At 39.5% G+C, this 20367-nt stretch overlaps 1 protein-coding gene across 6 annotated transcripts in view; it reads left to right on the forward strand.

The window, feature by feature from the left end:
* CCDC85A (coiled-coil domain containing 85A) overlaps nt 1–20367 on the forward strand; it is a 227646-nt gene that overhangs the window by 165476 nt on the left and 41803 nt on the right. For 5 of the 6 annotated variants that reach the window (XM_055540156.1, XM_055540155.1, XM_055540157.1 and 2 more), the window contains exon 3: nt 9758–9834. The exons of the other annotated variant lie outside the window; for it this stretch is intronic. In XM_055540156.1, coding sequence (XP_055396131.1) covers nt 9758–9834 — 77 coding nt within the window. The remainder of the gene's footprint in view (nt 1–9757; nt 9835–20367) is intronic. 6 annotated transcript variants of the gene reach the window in all.

Here is a 20367-nt window from a genome sequence, read left to right on the forward strand (position 1 = left end):
CCCCTGCGACTGCCTCCCTGCCTTCCCCCTCACACACCCCTGCGATTGCCTCCCTGCCTTCCCCCTCACACACCCCTGCGATTGCCTCCCTGCCTTCCCCCTCACACACCCCTGCGATTGCCTCCCTGCCTTCCCCCTCACACACCCCTGCGATTGCCTCCCTGCCTTCCCCCTCACACACCCCTGCAACTGCCTCCCTGCCTTCCCCCTCACACACCCCTGCGATTGCCTCCCTGCCTTCCCCCTCACACACCCCTGCGACTGCCTCCCTGCCTTCCCCCTCACACACCCCTGCGATTGCCTCCCTGCCTTCCCCCTCACACACCCCTCCGTCGCAGGGATGGGCTGGGAGGAGAATGTCCATTCCAGGTGAAGTTTAAATTCCTTCCACTGGCATTTCTAACCAAAATGGGGAACCTTATCAATTTAAGCAGATTTCCAGCTGGAAATACTGTGTTCCAAGATACTAGTGGCAGAAATGCTTCATATTGGCGCATTTCCCATGACTCTTCTTATATTTGTCTCTCTGTCTATTCCTTCTATCCTCCCTCACCTTGACTTTCCCTCTTGCCCTTTTTCATTCTCCATGCACCACCCTCCCCAATACAGAAAAAAAATTTTTGAGCCCGATGAAAACGCATTTTAGATTTTCTTACCAAAATGGCCCATCAATGATTAGATCTGACATAATCTGAGAACCTCTCCAGTGTTTCCATCCAAAGTTTAATGTTCTGTAGAATGTTCTTCATGTTCAGTGGCACAACCGAATTGATATTGGCTCCATTCAAATACAAACTGTCTTACCTGGTGTGATTGAAACATGCAGACTTGTCCTATGAAATTGTGTCCTTTCAGGGCACTGTCTGTGTAATTGGTTTATTGACTTGTTCAGTAAATTTTTATGGTGCCAGACACCATTCTAGGCATGTGGAGTGCATCACCTAACACACCAAGATCCCTGCCTCCTGGAATTGACATTCTGATGAGGAGAGATGGGGCTTATACAGTAAACGTAGCATATGAATAAGACAGTTTATATGATAGAAGGTGATAATGTATTTGAAGAAAAATAAGGAAATAGAATAAGCTACCAGAGGTCAGGAAGATGTGGGGTGGAGATAGGGGCAGTTTGCAGGATTAAATTAGGTAGGCTTGGTGAGTGTCATTGAGAGGGAGGGATCTGCACAGAGACTTGTAGGAGTGAGGAAATTAGCCAAGCATCTCCCTGGGACGAGCAGCCCAGAAGCTGGATAACAAAAGCAAGTGTGTTTCTGGGATGTTTGGGAATAGAAATGAAGCCTGGGGGCTGGAGCTGAGGTGCGAGGTCGTGAAGTCAGAGACTTGCCGGGAGTCCAGATCATAGGGTCCCTGCTGGGCTTTTTAAGGACTTTGACTTTAAGAGTGTACATTTATTTATTTTGGCTGCACCGAGTCTTAGTTGCTGTGCACAGTTACGGAGAGCAGGGGTGCTCCTCTCTAGTTGTGGTGTGTGGGCTTCTCATGGCAGTGGCTTCTCATTTTGAAGGAGGAGCTGTGGGGCAAGTGGGCTCAGCAGTTGTGGCTACTGGGCTCCAGAGTACAGGCTTAGTTAGTTGTGGTGCACAGGCTTAGTTGCCCCGTGGCACGTCCAGGATCTTTCTGGACCAGGGATTGAAACCGTGTCCCCTGCGCTGGCAGGCGGATTCTCAGCCACCTGAGACCACCAAAGGAGCCACAGGACTTTGACTTTTATGTGGAGCAAAATGGTGAGCTCCTGTGGCGTTTTAAAGAATGACGTGATCAGACATCATTTTAGGAAGTAAACCCTGGCTGCTGTGGGTTTGAAATAGATCTTGCATGATAGTAGATCCAGGAAAGGAAGTAGGGATAGAAGAGAGGACACCTGTTAGGAGACTAGTAGGAGGTTGGATTTTCAGGATATTTTGGCAGCAGGGTCAACAGAATTTCCTGATGAGGGGCAAGCAGAGTGTGTGAGAGGGTGCAGCCAAGTGGAATGCTAAAGCTTTTGCCACAAAGAAAACTTAACAGTCAAAGGATTAAAGTCTAAGTCTAAGTGTAAATAGCCAAAGAGAACACAAGGTTTTTAAAAAATGTAAGTAATGGAGAAAGGTGATGAGATAAACAGGTCCCAGTTTCAAGCTGCTGTCCCTTTCCCCTTCACAGCTAGACCCCAGAAGGGACTCTGCAGCAGAGCCTGTGCACACCCTTCCCTGATGTGGAGAATTCTCTTCCCCAAGCCATGGGTATAGTTGACTTATTTGCAGCTTGTCTTCCCCAGAGAATTCTTCCCAGGCCAGGCTCCCTAATGCAGCCCTACTTGTGCTCATCTCTCTTCCCAAGATCTCTCTTTTGCTGCCTTTATTTCTCATGTCGCCTTCACAAAAAAGTGTATTTGCTTCCCATTGTCTGTCTTCCCCTCTGGAATGTGCTATCATGAACTCACATCCTTATCGCTCTTGCTATTGCTTGATGCTTTATCTGCAGTATCTAGAACAGTGTTTGGTACATAGCAGATATTCACTATTGGTGATGACCAAGAGTTGATATTACAGGAAATCAACAAGTGTGTATTAAATCCCTGCAGGGAACACCAGCAGTTACTGTGTAGGGTTTAAGGGAATGTTTTAATGTAGCATATTTGGGCAAGAAATGAAAATGTGAAAATAAATAACATATACATCACTGCAAATGGTGACAGCAGCCATGAAATTAAAAGACACTTGCTGCTTGGAAGAAAAGCTATGACAAACATAGTGTATTAGAAAGCAGAGATATCACTTTGCTGACCATGGTCTGTATGGTCAAAGCTATAGTTTTTTCCAGTAGTCATGTATAGATGTGAAAGTTGGACCATGAAGAAGGCTGAGTGCCAGAGAATTGATGCTTTCTTTCGAACTGTGGTGCTGGAGAAGACTCTTGAGATTCCCTTGAACAGCAAGGAGATCAAAGCAGTCAATCCTAAAGGAAATCAACCCTGAATATTCATTGGAAGGACTGAGCTGAAGCTCCAATACTTTGGTCACCTGATGCAAAAAGCCAACTCATTGGAAAAGACCCTGATGCTGGGAAAAATTGAGGGCAGGAGGTGATTGGGGCGACAGAGGATGAGATGGTTAGATAGTATCACTGAATCAATGGACATGAATTTGAGCAAATTCTGGGAGATAGTGGAGGACAGAGGAGCCTGGCATGCTGTGGTCTATGGGATCTCAAAGAGTCGGACATGACTTAGTGACTGAACGACAGCAACAACATAAACAACTATGTAAAGAAAAATCCCAGGACCCTCCATATATGATTTCTTGGCAAATGATAAGGAAAATTGAAAGGCACTTATGAAGGGAGAAGAATTTAAAATTGTACAGTTATTGATTTTCAGAGGTAGAGACTAGCCCAGCAGCATATGCAGGTGGAAATCTTTGCTGAATCTCATTATAAAGCTGTTTTTCATAACATGCATAGAGGAATAAGGAGTATAGACTAGGCAGAGAAAGATTATTTGGCAGGGAAGGTGTGGGCAGAGACCCAGAGCTAAGAGAAGTTGGGGCCAGTGAAAAACAGTGAACAGGTTTCCACATGGGAGGACTGGAATAGAAAATAACCATCTCATATTTCTTTCAGATTGCCATCCAGAGAAGGGTCTGACAAGAGTAGAATTAGCTTCATAGATGATGAACCAGAGCAAAGACCTGACATCATTTTTTTAACCTACTGAGGACAATTAAAGATCCCATTAAAAATAAAAAATTCTATCTCTGCCAATAAAGCAGTCTGAGTTAAATATCCAGGCAAATCCTAAAATGCTGATGCCAACAAGATTTTTTTTTTTTTAATAAGAAAAGCATCAAATTATAGTGAGAAATGGTAATCACTTATACTTCTGGAGCTAATATTAATTCTTAAGTAGGAGGCTGAACTTTGCTTGCCTGAGGAAGAAAGAGTAACACTTTTAGAACCATAATAATTCTTAAAACATATAGTTCTGAAGACTTTCCCTCAGGAATATGTAAAAGCCTGTGGATGGTGGGATTAATTTGGAACTAATTCAAGGAGTGTCTTTAGAGTTTGGGGTTTATTAAAGAGATTGCCTACAGATTTGAAATCATCTGGCTGTTGGACTTTCTCTGGCTGAGAGAGACTAACTTGGCCTCAGAAAAGCTAACGCCTGTAAACCCACAGTGGCAAAAGTCTTCCAGATGACTTTCCTCCTGCACATCCTTCCAAATGCTGTAATGTGTTTTAGAATGGACCATTACCAAATTTTATCTTTTGCCCTGAAATCTTAAAGACCGGATGGCACTTTCTCTAATCAAAACCACTTAGAAGTTTGACAAATCTTGCTGCTGCTGCTGCTGCTAAGTCGCTTCAGTCATGTCCTACTCTGTGCAACCCCATAGACCAGGCTCCTCTGTCCCTGGGATTCTCCAGGCAAGAACACTGGAGTAGGTTGCCATTTCCTTCTCCAATGCATGAAAGTGAAAAGTGAAAGTGAAGTCGCTCAGTCGTGCCCAACTCTTAGTGACCCCATGGACTGCAGCCCACCAGGCTCCTCCGTCCGTGGGATTTTCCAGGCAAGAGTACTGGAGTGGGATGCCATTGCCTTCTCTGTTGACAAACCTTAGGCAGTTGCAAATATCAGCGGTAAACCTTTTAGGTACAGTTATCAGAGTAACTCATGGCTGATTTCATGGATGGGAGTCCTCCAGGGAGAGAAACACCACTTTAGAAACCAAGGGGGAAATTAGAGGGTTTAATATGCCGACCAGGGTATTTTCAAACTAGCAGAGAAAATAAAAAAGTCAAGCTACTTTGTATGACTGAATGCATTTCAGGTAAATTCAAGTGAAATCAAGTCCAGGATGTTGTCCAAGGAGAATATCAAGCACTGGGACGACCCAGAGGGATGGAATGGGGAGGGAGGAGGGAGGAGGGTTCAGGATGGGGAACACATGTATACCTGTGGCGGATTCATTTTGATATTTGGCAAAACTAATACAATTATGTAAAGTTTAAAAATAAAGTAAAATAAAAAAAAATAAAGGTAAAAGTTCATCCAGAATATCTAAAATCAGGAAAAAATAAAAGAAGTTAGAAGTTAATGATCTGTGTGAGAAATTTGACATCTCAGTGATTAGAAGATCCACAGTAGGAATCCCTGTGATGCCCCAGGAATGAAACAAAATCTTTTGAATGTGTGTAGCTAATCCCCAGTGTCGGAGGCCAAATTCACTAGCTCCTGGACTTTATTCTCTCATCTGCCAAATGAGTCGGGATTAGGGATGGGTTAGATTAGGGAATCGCTTAGGTATATTTCAGTTCTAAAAGTGGAATCAATTAGAAGATGTATATTAGTGAAATTCTTATGACTGTTTCTTAGACTTGTTTTATTGCAAGAGATACTGTGAACTCATGTTCAATATAGGTTCAAAAAAAAAGTGAGATACATGGAGAGAATGGTTTCTGCCTTGAAAATGTGATCAAGATTTACCCAGGATATCTTGAGAATGTCATTGGATTTTCACAGTGGTATTGTTTGCTTTGAACTGTGGTGTTAGAGAGTCCCTTGGACTGCAAGGAGATCCAACCAGTCCATTCTGAAGGAGATCAGCCCTGGGATTTCTTTGGAAGGAATGATGCTAAAGCTGAAACTCCAGTACTTTGGCCACCTCATGTGAAGAGTTGACTCATTGGAAAAGACTCTGATGCTGGGAGGGATTGGGGGCAGGAGGAGAAGGGGACGACAGAGGATGAGATGGCTGGATGGCATCACTGACTCGATGGACGTGAGTCTGAGTGAACTCCAGGAGTTGGTGATGGACAGGGAGGCCTGGCGTGCTGCGATTCATGGGGTCGCAAAGAGTCGGACACGACTGAGCCACTGATCTGATCTGATCTGATCTGATTGTTTGCTTTACCTAGCTCTTTTAATGTGTAGATGTCTGTAGATTTCCCAGGGTGGAAATAGAAAATGCCCTTGGCGGAAGTAGAAAGCAAATCTCACAATCTGCGTATCTGTGATTTTACATTGGTTCTTCAGATCCATGAGAGTGGGACCTACCTGGCTTCTCCTCTTCTTCCCCAGTATATCCCCTTCTCTTCTTTCATGTAAATTCCTTCTCTCTTCCTTGTTTATAGCAGTATCATTCTTGTCCATCCTGTGACTTCACTGGCTTCTGTCTGATCTCTGAAGCTCTTGTTGATCCATTAGTGAGGTTTCTTCAGAAGAACTACAGACAGTATTGATCTTGGTGTACTCCTGTTTCACATGATTCAGCTCAGAATATCATGTTACTTTATTGCTTTATTTTTTTCCCTCCTTATCTCCCCTCAACTCTTTATACACTCCTTGAAGATAGCATCCTTCTTTAATATGTTGGACATCTATGTATAGCCTCATATTTGGCTATTTTATGCAGGGAATCTTGCTGCTCCTTTGCAACCTCATCCTCACACTTCTGAAAGCCAAAAATGACATCCTGAAATCTGTTTTAACAGCTGTCAGCCACTGGTATAAATGTAGCCATCAGTTCAAATGATAGCATGTTCTAATGCAGTTGTGTGTGCGTGCATGCACATGCATGTATGTATCATTTTGTAATAAAAACACTTATTTCTGTCATATACTTCTCTTGGGAGCACAGCTGTACTCCACACTCCCTGGGTGTAATGAAAGACCAGCTTATCTTAGAGTTGACACCACTCTGGAAGGTCCTTGAGGAAGGAAGGGAAAGGAAGCAGCAGCCTGGGGAAGGGACTATTGCAGACATGGCTAAATATATTCCAGCACACAAAGGGCTCTTTTTCTTTCTTACAAGATTTTATCTTTCTTTTCTAATGATCAACTAGGGCTAGGATGTGGATTGTGGTGTATTTTTTGAAGTGGAATTTCTTGCACTTTATCGTATTATGTTTTATTAAAATGTTTACATATTTTGTGTACCATTATTGGTTATGTACTAGTAGTCAGGCTTGGCTAGCCTATGGTGCAGTAACAAATCTTGAAGTCATATGGGTTTAACAAAACAAATGTTTGTTTTTCTGTCATGTCACAATTGAAAGATTGAATGGTTCCTCAATAGCTCTTCATATAGGGACTCAGGGATTCAGTGATGATCTTCCAGTATATTCTAGAAAAAAAGTGTGCATGCTCTATTCCCATGTAAAACCAGTATATAATCAGTTTCTTTATGAACTAAACAGTGAACAGTGTGAATTCTTGTATTTGTTTATGCAGATCAGCTATGCTTCCTGTCCCCTCTCCCTCCATACACACACACACACACACACACATAAACACACACACACACATGCATGCACACATGTGCATGCACACACACACATGAGGAGTCTTTCCATTCTTTGTATCTGTTCATTGTTAAGTAATAATTACAACAGAAACTGAACCTGGAAGAACAGGACCTTCTGGAACACAGCACATGGGCATGTAATCTTAAAACAGAGTCTGCCTTCTGAGAAACTTAAGACTTCCAGTAACTGGCCTTCTCTTCATCCCAACCCCAGTAATGCCTTGACAGACATCAGTGACACAATAAATACTTGTGTGGAACAAATAAACTCAAAACTTTCCTCAACTCTGCCTTTACTGTAGAGCTAACCCATCTCATTATGTTGCCTGTCTGAAAATATTCCCTATCATTTCCTGTCCCTGCCCGTATTTGCAGTGAATGCTTTGAAACAAATATTTGGACTTCATCTGTTGTAACTTGACAGTAAAAATTGCAGTTAAGGAATGTTTTCCAAATTCAAGAATTTCCCATTTTTTGGAATTGACATATGACTTTCGTAATATAAGTAGAAAGTTAATGAAGTCATCAAATATGTAAACTGCAAAGATTTAAAGAAGAGAAATAGATTAAAGTGACTGAGGATAGTTATTGAGTTAAAATTCATTCAGTAGCATTTTTCAGCTGTCACCTAAATCACTCTGTATAAGTGTCATTTCAGCTCCTTTCAGTATCCTAGCCTTAAGGATAGTGCAGTATGTACAATAAAGATAGGGTATAAATTGTGAACAAAGTATAAAAGGATTGTATCTGTTCATGGTTTACATAGATTGTTTCTGAGCACCTTTTCACTTCAATGGCATTTATCAAGTCTTTTTTTTTTTTTTTTTTTTAAGAGAGGGAGCTTGTAGAACTGTGTAAATCAGGGAATCTGTTATACATTCACATTTTGATGATCAGCAAATCACGTAGGCATTTGCTAGAGTAAAACAGATTCATGAAATCAGTAAGTTTGTTATTCATTTATGCCAGACACTTTTTCCCCTCTTGAAGTCCATAAGGCAAACACATAACATTTCATTGGGCTAAAAAAAGAATGAGAACATATTTCTAGCAAATGTCACCAGTTTCCTTTACCTTGTGTTTCTTCTGTCTTGTTGAGAAATGCTCAAGGCAAGTCATCACCATTGGTGTGAGATCAGTGGATGATTCTATTAATGTTAGTGATGGGGACTTCTGCAAACATTTATGAAAACAGGCAGGCTATAAACCAGTTAGGGGTGAGTTTAATTTTTGCATTGTGAATTAAGTACTGAAGTTTCTTAGGTGTTTTAAGAAAATAAAATGTTATTTTGTTGCTTTGGAGGTCACAAAATGGAACTGGGTTCATATAACCAATTTTCATATAAAAATTATAGAGTTTCCATGATTAATTTCAGGTCAAGATATTCATTTGCACACATAGTCATCCTAAGTGCAATCAGGGGCTTCAAATGCTGTCCTCTTAAATCCACTACCAACTTGGCCTTGCCTCTTACTCTTGTATTTTTGAGGCTGAAGAGCATGCACTGAGGATCTGTTGCTCTAATATTAACTGTGGAAGTGTGCTCTGGAGGGATTCTTTGGTCATGTACATTTCACTATACCTGAAGTATGTTTGCTCTTGGCTAAGGAATGAATTTCAGCTATGTTGTAGTATGATGCTGTGCTCTGGATTATCTTCGGTTTAATGAAGAAGCATTGCTGTCAAATGGTTGCTCAGAATGAAACTCCGCCTTTTCCACATGTGGACCACATTTTCATAATGTAAAGCTATAAAATCTAGTGTTTCCCTATGGAACAGACTCTAACATGATGCTGACTCGGAGCTGTCAGCACACACCTGAGCTTGTTAAAGAAATGAAAACAACAAATTTCAAGTCTGCTCTGATTTACCTAAATAGGGAAAAACTTGAGCCAAAATCAAGTCAAAATTCAGACTAGCTTTATTATTTAGCCCTTTTGTAGCTGTTCTCTAGATACAGTCATAGGTATCTATCGGTTTGTGAGAAGAACAAACCATTCCTCTTAAGATTTGAAAAGTTTATTGAGAAAATGAAGAGAGCTGGGTATTCAAAATATTTTATTTTCAATTTTTTTAAAGACCTTGTAATTTAGCTTGGTTATAACGATTATTACAAGAAGGCTTATGTGTGGGAAAGCTCAAAATGCACAAAATAAGTAGAAAAGGGGGAATAACTATAAAGTCTAATGTTCTGAAGGCTGCATGGTGTGCAGACGCCTACAATCTTATCGCCTATATATTTCTCTGATTCTCCTTAACATTGTGCCATTGTTCAAACTGCTTAGAGTTTTAATGGCTTCTGTTACCTAGTTTTTCTGGGGAGAGATCTTTTTTTTTTTCCCTAAATATCAGTCACTACCTGATTTAAATAAATGGAGCCAGAAGTAGCCTGACAGTGTACCAAACAAGACCTGTGTGTATAATGTGAGTTCTTTCTTTTCAATTTTAGAATCAACCTTGTCCTATGTTAGGCAGCTGGAGGCAAGAGTAAGACAGCTGGAGGAAGAAAATCGCGTGCTGCCCCAGGTGGGTGACTTCTAGAAGCTCACAGCTAGTCAGTGTCGTTTGAGTTATAGTATTTTATTTGGAATTTAAAGTCTCAATTACATTTTCTCCTTTAAATGATAGACATCATTTTGTCAGTAGTCATTCATCACTGTGCAGCATGATTGCTTTTCATAATGAATCATCATATTGTCCAGATTCTTAAGCGTGATACCAAAGGGTACATGTGTCTAAAATAAGTATGTCGTATCATTTTGTAAGGAAGAAGAAAGAGAAAACAAGAGTAGAAAGAGTAGAAAGGTACTGCTCACATCTGTCATGCATGTTGTTGGTGAACATAGGGAAGGGACTTTATTTCAGTGGAAATGTGCTAATTTACAAGCTAGGGAGAGCTACAGGTAGTTTGAAGATTTCATATTTTAATTAAATGAGTACTTTCTGAAATTTTTTGTGATATAATTGAACACTTAGAGTGCAACAAAAAAAAATGACAGTAATTGACAGTTTTTACCTTGGGGCTTAATTTCTTTTCCTGGATCAATATAAAATGGTACTTTTTATGGGATTTAAGGCCTTGCCATATATTTTACTTAAAAATGTATTTTACTTTTTTCCCATGGGCTGTTTATCTTGAAATGATGTTGGTTGAGGTCATGGTTCTTGGGAAATGTCTTGTTGAAGAGTTTAACAAATCTACTGATTTGGCTTGGTTTCCTTGACAGACAGGTAAACAGTAACGTATTTTAATATGTTATAGAAAAGAATTTTCTCAACATTTAGTCACTAGTGTTCTTTCTACATTCTGGTGACTTTTTCTATTTCATTAGTGACTAAGAGAAAATTAAACCTCTAATAATAAACAATTTAAATGTCAAGACAAAGAGTGTTTATAGTTCAGGAGAAGATATATAAACATTAATACAAAGAATTAACCAAAGACTTTGGAAAGCTGTTTTAGGTCTTTTAAACCTTGTTTTTAAAGTAGTTTTGCAATGGTTTAGGCTGTCAGGTACTGCATGTAGGAATGTCTCTTTCTTTTATTGGTCAGTCATTGGAGATTAAATGAAGTGAGGCTATTTCTCACCCTTCTCAAACTGTACATATGTCAATGCTTATGATGACAGAAAGGTTTATTTGCATTATGAAATAAAATACTACTGGTAGAGTTTTTTCTTGCTTTCTTTTGTATTGTTTATTTTTAAAATTTCTTTGCCATTTTCCCTTTTATATTGGATTCAGGGTATGACTGTGCTAATATCCTTAACTGACAACATCTAACTTCTCTGTTCCAAGAAACCTAAGAAATGCAATTAGTTTATTTTATACATGTTATACCATCTCTGAGGCAACTGGGATTGTAAGCAACAAAAAAAGAGGGAAAAAAGAAATGTTTCTTGCTTTTCCTCTGAGTGGGAATTGAAATTTACACCAAGTATTGAGTATATGCATGTGTGCTGTCTTATTGAAAAAGAGGTACAACAAATGGGAAAATAATTATAAAATTGATTTTTTTTTAATCTGTGAAAGTGAGTTTTAGAGGTCTTGAAAGGAGATCAGAAGAGTCCTCAACTATACCTGATATGTGCGTGTATATTTAAATATTTGCATAGTTAAGAATAGATGATATTACTTATTTTTTACAAATTCATATAGTTTTAAGTGCATTGCTGTTTTTCATCAAAGAAGATTGCTGTTGTTTTGGTTTTGGTTTTCTCTACGAGAAAGGGCTAAAAAAACCCATATTTTATTGAACCTAGGATGTTATTAATGTGGGAGGCACTGTTATCATATGTACTTTTCAGAAAGAAAGAAGATGTTGTCAATTATTGTCAGATTCTTGCTGATTTCAGTGATGGATGTTAAGAAAAAATAATTTTTTTAGAATTCAGCTTTTTATGTATCTAAAGTACTTTAATGCTGAGAAGATCTATTGTTTGCAATACTCTCTTGGACTTATGCAATGAATATAGTCTGACTCAGTTCAAAAATATTATTCATTTTAAATTTCTGTACTTGAGAGTGTTGCCTTCATTTATAGCTAAGATAGGTATGATAGAATCACCATTTGCGACTACTTATATAAATACTGAAATGAAGTGAAATTGGTGAACAAAAACTGAACAAAATGAACAATAACAAAAAACCCTGAAATGAACACGGATGGTAGATCAGAACTGAGAATGGAAAATAGTATATGGACCTCAGAGCAGTGGGAATCATGTCAACTGAATCCTTGTAGAAGTCTGAGACTTGGACTAAATAACACAAAGACATATGTAACTTATTCTTAGATGTTTAGTCATGAAATTTCCCTCCAGAAACAATTTCTGACTGCAAGATATGAGCTGATTTGCAAGGTCAGTTCAATGTGACAAGCTGACATCCCTGTATAAATTAGTATCAGTATCTGAACACTTGATTTTCAATTATAAGAACTTGCTCACTGTGCCTTGATTAGAAGGTATTATTTTTTTATTCCCGTTTTTTTTTTTTTTTAAGTCCACTTGTGTTTGGATAATCAGAAATAAGAATATAGTAGACAATAGGAATTCCAAGTGTATCAGATACCTTTTGTGGCTATAGCAAGGTTCCTTGCTGTTGGTTGAGTATTTAGACTAAATTACATAAAACCTTTCCTGGATGAAGAAATCTCCTTAATGCCTACTTTTATTCTTTAGATAAAATTGTATATAATAAACAGAAAGTCACAACTTTGCCCTAGAAATACATATTTAAAACTAACCAGGATGAGTGTCATAAATGCTTGTGGATTTTTCTCTGGGTAGTTGCAAACGCTTCCATTTCCTAATATGTAAATAACAAGGTTTCTCCTAGCGCTTACATTTCATAGGCCTAAGTGTAATTAAAGCTTGGGTCCAGTGTTATGCCCATGCAAAGTTACCAGGTCCCAGAATGAAGGATTTTTTATAAAATAGAAAAATGTAGTGAAGACTCAGTTTGGTTGTGTCTGGCGGTGACGAGGAGCTCACAGGAGGCATGGATGGGATGCCAGTATGGCTGCTGCGGCAGGTCATCACTAGCAAGCACAGAACTCTTTGCTCTGCCACAGCCTTTGCAGTATCCTCCGAGGACAGCTAAGCTGCCCCGGAAGTCCGTTTTGTAAACACAGTATTTCAAAGGTGTCCTAAAGTGAGAACAGTCTCATTAATTTCATAAAATGCATTATTATTATTTGCTAGGTATTATTTGAAAAGGAAATGCTTTTTTATACTGTTTTTAAAACTTTGTGAGGAAGACAACATGAGGTCTACCCTCTTAATAGATTTTTCGGTGTATAATACAGTCTTGTTACCTACTGGCACAACATTGTACTTTAGATCTTTAGAACTTACCTTGCGTATTGAAAATTTTACACATGTAGATTAGTGACTTCTCATCTCTCCCTTCCCCTCTCCCAACTCCTGGCGACTACCATTCTATTTTTTGCTTCTATGAGTCTGACTGTATTAGACACCTCATCATGTAAGTGAAATCACGTGATGTCGGTCCTTTTGTGACTGGCTTATTTCTCCTGCCGTAATATTACCATTTGATCCAGCAATCCCACATCCAGACAATTTACCCAAAATAATTGAAATCAGGACCTCACAGAGATATTAGCACTCTTATGTCGATTGCAGCACTATTAACAATTGCCAAGATATGGAAGCAACTTTAAATATCCATCAGCAGGTGAAAAGATAATGAAAATGTGGTATAAACATACAATAGATCATTATTCAGCCTTTTAAAAAAGAAGGAAATCCTGCCATACAAGACAACATGGGTAAACCTTGAAAATGCATTTCTGAAAGTTGGCATAAATAGTCATTAAAAATAACGTGGACCTGGGATATCTTCCTTGAGCACATAAACTAACATTTTTTACAAATTATGTTTGAAAATGTTTCAAACGATTGTATCTACCCTCTTATAATACATATAATGATAAAACTGCTCGGACTGGTCTATCAACTCCACTATCTATATACTTAATATGATGAAAGTTGCTTAGCCGTGTCTGACTCTTTGCAACCCCATAGCCTATACAGTCCATGGAATTCTCCAGGCCAGAATACTGGAGTGGGTAGCCTATCCCTTCTCCAGGGATTCTTCCTGACCCAGGAATTGAACCGAGGACTCCTGTGTTGCAGACAGAGTCTTTACCAACTGAGTTATCAGGGAAGCCCACTTAATATGGTATGAACCCTAAATGAAGATTGTGTGTTACTTAAATACATGTAGTTGCTATCTATGAAATTACATTAACTTTCAAATCCAATAAGGTAGATTTACCCACAAGGTCATGCATAGCCATTTGTAACTAAAAGACCTGAGATGTATAAAGTTATAGTTATATAAAATTTATTATTACTATTATTATTTTGGCTTCACTGGGTGTTCATTGCTCCATAGCATGTAGGATCTTAGTTCCTGAACAGGGATCAAACTTGCATTCCCTGCATTGGAAGGCAGATTCTTAACCACTGGGCCACCAGAGAAGTCCCAGGAATTTTATATGAAATTTAAAAGGAACATACTTATTTCATGTATATTTACACATAAACACAAGCTTGCTCTGGATAAAGTTATAAATTTTCAAGTCTGACTGGAACCTTAGTTTTGTATCAGATTGGACAACCCCCTCCTTTAGAAAAGGTATGTAAGGTTCACAGAGTCTGGGAGTATAGTCCTGGTCAGACAGCTAATTACAGACTGACTCAGGCCAAGATGTGGGCCTGTTCAGCATTCTTTCTAGTGTACACACAGTGCTGCCTTTAATCATTTCATACCATTAACTTAATTCACTGGAATTAAGTTGCTATGTCTATTTTTGTCCTACTGTCAAATTCTTTTTTTAAACATTTATCTTTAAAAAAAAAAAAAAAAAAAAAAGGGCTTCCCTCATAGCTCAGTCGGTAAAGAATCTGCCTGCAAGGCAGGAGACCCACATTTGATTCCTGGGTCAGGAAAAACCCCTGGAGAAGGAAATGGCAACCCACTCCAGTGTTCTTGCCTGGAGAATCGCACGGACAGAGGAGCCTGGCGGGCTACCATCCATGGGGTCACAAGAGTCGGACACAACTTAGCGACTAAACCACCACCATCTTAAGAATTAAAATTAGATCTGAGTAGCCATCTAAGATTCATTAGGCCTTTATTCCTGCTTTAAGGGAAATACTGTTCTTCAGGCTGCAGTATCCATCATAAATGAAAGAAAAACATATTTTAGAGTCTTCTCCTCCCTGACACATTTTCAAAATACTTCAGAATCATAAAATTGTATTATACAAACACACTGACTCATATCTGCATACTTAGAAATTGATTTCTCAGCATGTGGTCCAAGACGGTCATTTGTTCAGATAATTGGGAGGCAGGTGGGCAGGGAAATTAATAGATGCAATAGTGGTTTTTGAGGCATATCCCAGTGACATTTGATATTTTAGCCAAAATTCAAAACCCTTACTTGGATCTCTTTACTCATTCCATTGTCTTTTTCTTGATGGTCACAAATATTTTTTTAATCCAGACCTAACCAATAACGTTTATTGTGCTATGTGCTATGTCTGAGATGGAGAAGGAAATGGCAACCCACTCCAGTATTCTTGCCTAGAGAATCCCAGGGATGGGGGAGCCTGGTGGGCTGCTGTCTATGGGGTCACACAGAGTCGGACGCGACTGAAGTGACTTAGCAGCAGCAACCGATAACGTTGATGTGTTATGTCTGAGATGCAGTCTATTCACCAGGAGAAAATATCTTAAAGTGGATGATGATTACCTATCTGATGATTTTATTATAAATACTATCCTTTGAAGGCATCAGTTACTTTTCAGATACAACCATAAGGTAAAAACTAAGATTTTTAAAGCTATTTTCACCCATCTTGTGTTGAGTTTGAATCTTGCATCACAGAGAGGGCTAGAGACAAGAAACAAGCGGTTTGCTGAAAATTCAAAATCAATTAAGTACATTTATTACAAGTCTTACTGGGAAATCTGTTTTTTCTTCTAATGCTCTGGCACCAGCATCTGCTAGGAAAGCATTGTATGTCCTCTGCGCCCCAGAAACCCTCTCCAGAACAAAGCACCCACCTCTTGAGACCAACATTTTAGAACCAGTTTTCAGTGTTGGTGCCTAGTGTCCTGCGCCTGCCCTGTGCTGTGGGTTCAGCAGTGTGTTTGAAAGGCACTGGCAACTTGGCTCACCACCGAGTGGGCCCTTCCAGCAAGTGTTTCTATTTCTGTTGTGCTAGCACACATGCAAGAGGCTAATTTTAGGAATGGAAATGCAAAATCTCCCTCTCATGTAATTTGGTTGCAATGTGGCCTCAAAACAGTGCGGTCTTTCAGTGTTCTGGGCAAGAGGCAGGGTCGTTTCTAGAACTGTTTCAGAATAAAAGAAAGAAGCTGTCACTGTTCCCAGAAGTGCTGAGGAGGGTACACAGGAGCTGAGGAAATCGAGCCCCTCACTTCCATGGCAACACACCGCAGGTCAGCGTCACATCTCAGAAAGGCGCCCTCACCTGTGTGCTTGTGCAGACTGCCCGGCGCGGGGCAGAGATGAGGCTGGGGGTGCTTCTCTCTGACGTGTAGATTTGCCTCCTGTGCTCTTCCTGTCTTGCTGTGGAGCTATTTACTGATTGTGTCACTCTTTCTCCTTTCCACATTTTTCTGACTTTATGTTTTGCAAATCACTTTTGTCTTATCAGGTCATAAATATATTTGGCTTTTCTTGAGCTATAGTTGCTCTGGAAGGAAAATTCAGTAACAATTGCACAAAAGGAGACACACAGTGGTGCTTTCTAGGAGGCTTCAAGTGAGTGGTGGTATCCTGTTGTTATTTGCATGTGACACTCCTAGGGAGTAACTTGTGCAAAAAGATTGTTTTCCTGGATAGCAGCTCTAATTATGTTACATAACCTGAGTAGAATCGGGATGGTAGTGATAGGAGAGTTCAGTTAAATCCGTTAAGGGTTGGTTGCTGCTAGTCATCCTCCACCAGAGAAACAGTGCTTGAGGAATATGATTTTTTCTAAATCACCATGATTTATATAATTAAACACAAGGAAAAAAAGCTTTTATGTATAGTTCAATAGAGTTTTCAAAGGACAGATGGGTGCTACACAAGTGGTGTGGGTGTATTGGAATAAAAGAGACAGATAGATATGGAAAGTAAATTAATGGAGGAAAGTCATGCTGGAGAATCTAAATACATGGAGACTAGGTTAAGGGAAAAGCGAACATCTTTCAGGAAATATAAAAAAGTAAAGCTCATAGGAAAAATGTCTATGGCAACATGGACTCTCTCAAAGGGTGTATTTATAGCTTTCCTCAGTGACCCTCTTCATGCTTGAGAATTCTTGTTTGAGAATCTGCTTCATGATGAGTAATCTTATTTCTAATGAGAGAAAATTAATGAAGTAGAAATGCAATAGGAAACACAGCTATGCTACTTATTAAACTTATTAATATAATTATTGATTTTAAAAGGTACTCAATTATTATGGCTGTGGTGTCAATAATTTATATTTAACAATGTGTTTTTTTATAGCTATACTGGTATGTTAGTAATTCAATCACAAAGGCATGTTTTTAAAAAGGTTTTTGATTTGTCATCACCATAAAAATAGCAGCAGTTTTGTTACCTGTCTGTGGCAGAATTTGTCACCAAAAAGGATGGGACTTGCTGAGCACAAAGTTTAGCTGTATAGTAATATCAACTAGAGTCAAAGAAGGAGAAGCAATATGGAGGAATATTGGGGGAAAATTTGAGATGGAACTATGAGAGAAATTAACGATGCCTTGTGCTGTAGTAAAGGCTCTTTACTCATGTTTTTAAATCCAGAGTCGAGTCAAAAAATTTTTATAAGGTAGAGATGGAACAGTCTTCGCTTTTCTTGCTCCTTTCTAAGGGTAAGAAAACAGTCTTATCGAAAGTGGTGGAGGGCCTGCCCTCGTGGTACAGTAGCTAAGACTCAGTGCTCCCAGTGCAGGGGGTCCAGGTTCAATCCCTGGTCTGGGAACTAGATCCCGCATGCCACAATTTGAGATACCGTGTGCCACAAAGAAGACCTGGCTCAGACAAATAAACAAACACTAAAAAAAAATGTGGTGGAAAATGTTGTATCATATTTGACTTGGGGATTAAATTAAGTAAATTAAATACTACTGAAATATGGATATAAAAATGTAAGTTATGACACCATGGTTAGTTGACACTTGTGAAGGTGCTGAGACCCCCATTGGAGCACAGCCTCATTCTTATCTCTGTTTCCTGCTGGAGGTCATGACCTCTCTGACGGATGGAGGAGAGGCATCTGAACCATGTTCTATCCTCCTCTTATCTCTGGTTCCAACCTTTCCTACAGTGGAGTTTTGGCATTTTTTCATTTACGAATCTAAATGTTCAGTTTGGTTCTTTACTGTAGCTTGAGGAAGTGTGTGGGCTTCCCAGGTGGTACAGTGGTAAAGAATCCACCTGCCAGTTCAGGAGATCCAAGAGATACAGGTTCGATCCCCAGGTCTGGAAGAACCCCTGGAGGAGGAAATGGCAACCCCCTCCAGTATCTTGCCAGGATAATCCCACGGACCAAGGAGCCTGGCGGGCTATAGTCCATGGTGTTGCAGAGTCGAATGCTACTGAGCACACATGTGTACTGTTGCTGAGGAAAATGCGTAACTTAGAATAAAAATTAAAATTGGTGTGTCTTAATAATTGGTAGTTACCTATATCTTCAGAGTATAATGTAGACAAACATAAATGTAATATAGGCAACATCTGTATTTCCTAAGTATAAATACAATATAAATAATAAATGTAATATAGGCAAATAATTATATTCTTTGACAAAGGAAGACAGTTTGTCAATATATTTCCAAGTGAGTTGAGATTTTCCTAAATTATATTTTAAAAGCTATCATTGTGTGATAAATAAGCAAAACATAACTAAGTTGTTTTTAAAAAGCTGAGACATAGTCAGCCATGACTTTGGACTCTTGTTAGTAAACAAGTAATTAATGGAGTCACTGTGAATATGCTAGACCAAGCACCAACTAGGAATTACAAGAATTAGGACTTGACCTAATGAACTGTTGGACCAGGACGGAACCCTAACCTCTGTGAACCTTAAATGCCTTGATTAAAAAGGAAGATTGGATCAGCTATATATATACATATATCCCCTCCCTCCCACTGCCTTCCCCTCCCCCCAGTCTCACCCCTCTGGGTCACCACAGAGCACTGAGCTGAATTCCCTATGCTATACAGCAGGTTCTTACTAGCGCTCTGTTTTACGCATGGTATTGTATGTAAGTCAGTCCCTATTACCCAATTTATCCCCCATGTCCACATGTCATTCTGTACATCTGCATCTCTGCTCCTACCTTGCAAATAGGTTCATCTGTACCATTTTTCTAGATTCCACATATATGTGTTAATATACAATATTTGTTTTTCTCTTTCTGACATCAGTCTGTATAAGAATTACAGATGGACAATATCTAGGTCCATCCACGTCTCTACAAATGACCCAATTTCATTCCTTTTTCTGGCTGAGTTAATATAGCATTGTAAATAGGTACCACATCTTTGTCCATTCATCTGTTGACGGACACTTAGACTGCTTCCATGACCTGGCTATTATATAGTGCTGCAATGAACATTGGGGTGCATCTGTCTTTTTGAATTATTTTTTCAGTATAAGGACTGTCCATTACTGTTCTCCATAGTTGGTATATCAATCTACATTCCCACCAGTGGTGCAAGAGGGTTCTCTTTTCTCCACATCCTCTCCAGCATTTATTGTTTGTAATTATTTTGTTGTTGTTATTGCGCTGAGTTGTTGTTTTGCGCGGGCTTTCTCTAGTTGCAGTGAGCAGGGGCTACTCTTTGTTGTGGTGTGCGGGATTCCAATTGCAGCGGCTTCTCTGGTTGGAGCCCAGGCTCTGGGGCACACAGGCTTCCGTAGTTGTGGCGCCTGGCCTCTAGAGAGCTGGCCCAGGAGTTGTGGTGCACTGGGCTTAGTTGCTCCAGAGCGTGTGGGATCCTCCTGGGCCAGGGATTGAACCAGTGTCCCTGCATTGCAAGGCAGATTCCTAACCAGTGGACCACCAGGGAAGCCCTATTTTTTGCAGATTTTTTAAAAATATATTGAGCTTCATGAACTATCTGCATGGTTTGGAGATTAATCCCTTGTCAGTTGCTTTGGTTGCAAATATTTTCTCCCATTCTGAAGGTTGTCTTTTCATTGTCTTTATGGTTTCCTTTGCTGTGCAAAAGCTTTTAAGTTTCGTTAAGTCCCATTTGTTTATTTTTGTTCTTATTTTCATTACTCTAGGAGGTAGGTCAAAACAGATCTTGCTGTGATTTATGTCAAAGAATGGTCTTCCTGTGTTTTCTCTAAGAGTTTTATAGTGTCCTGATGGGACACTGGAAATCCATGACTTTTTACCCAGAGAAAGTTTGTGTGTATGTGTAATGTATGCACAAAAGAGGTGCGCCCTTTTTAATTCTGATAGAAAGTTCCCTTAAACTACAACTTGACACTGTAT

This window comes from Bubalus kerabau, chromosome 11, assembly GCF_029407905.1.
Source record: "Bubalus kerabau isolate K-KA32 ecotype Philippines breed swamp buffalo chromosome 11, PCC_UOA_SB_1v2, whole genome shotgun sequence".
NCBI classification, from domain to species: Eukaryota; Metazoa; Chordata; class Mammalia; order Artiodactyla; family Bovidae; genus Bubalus; species Bubalus kerabau.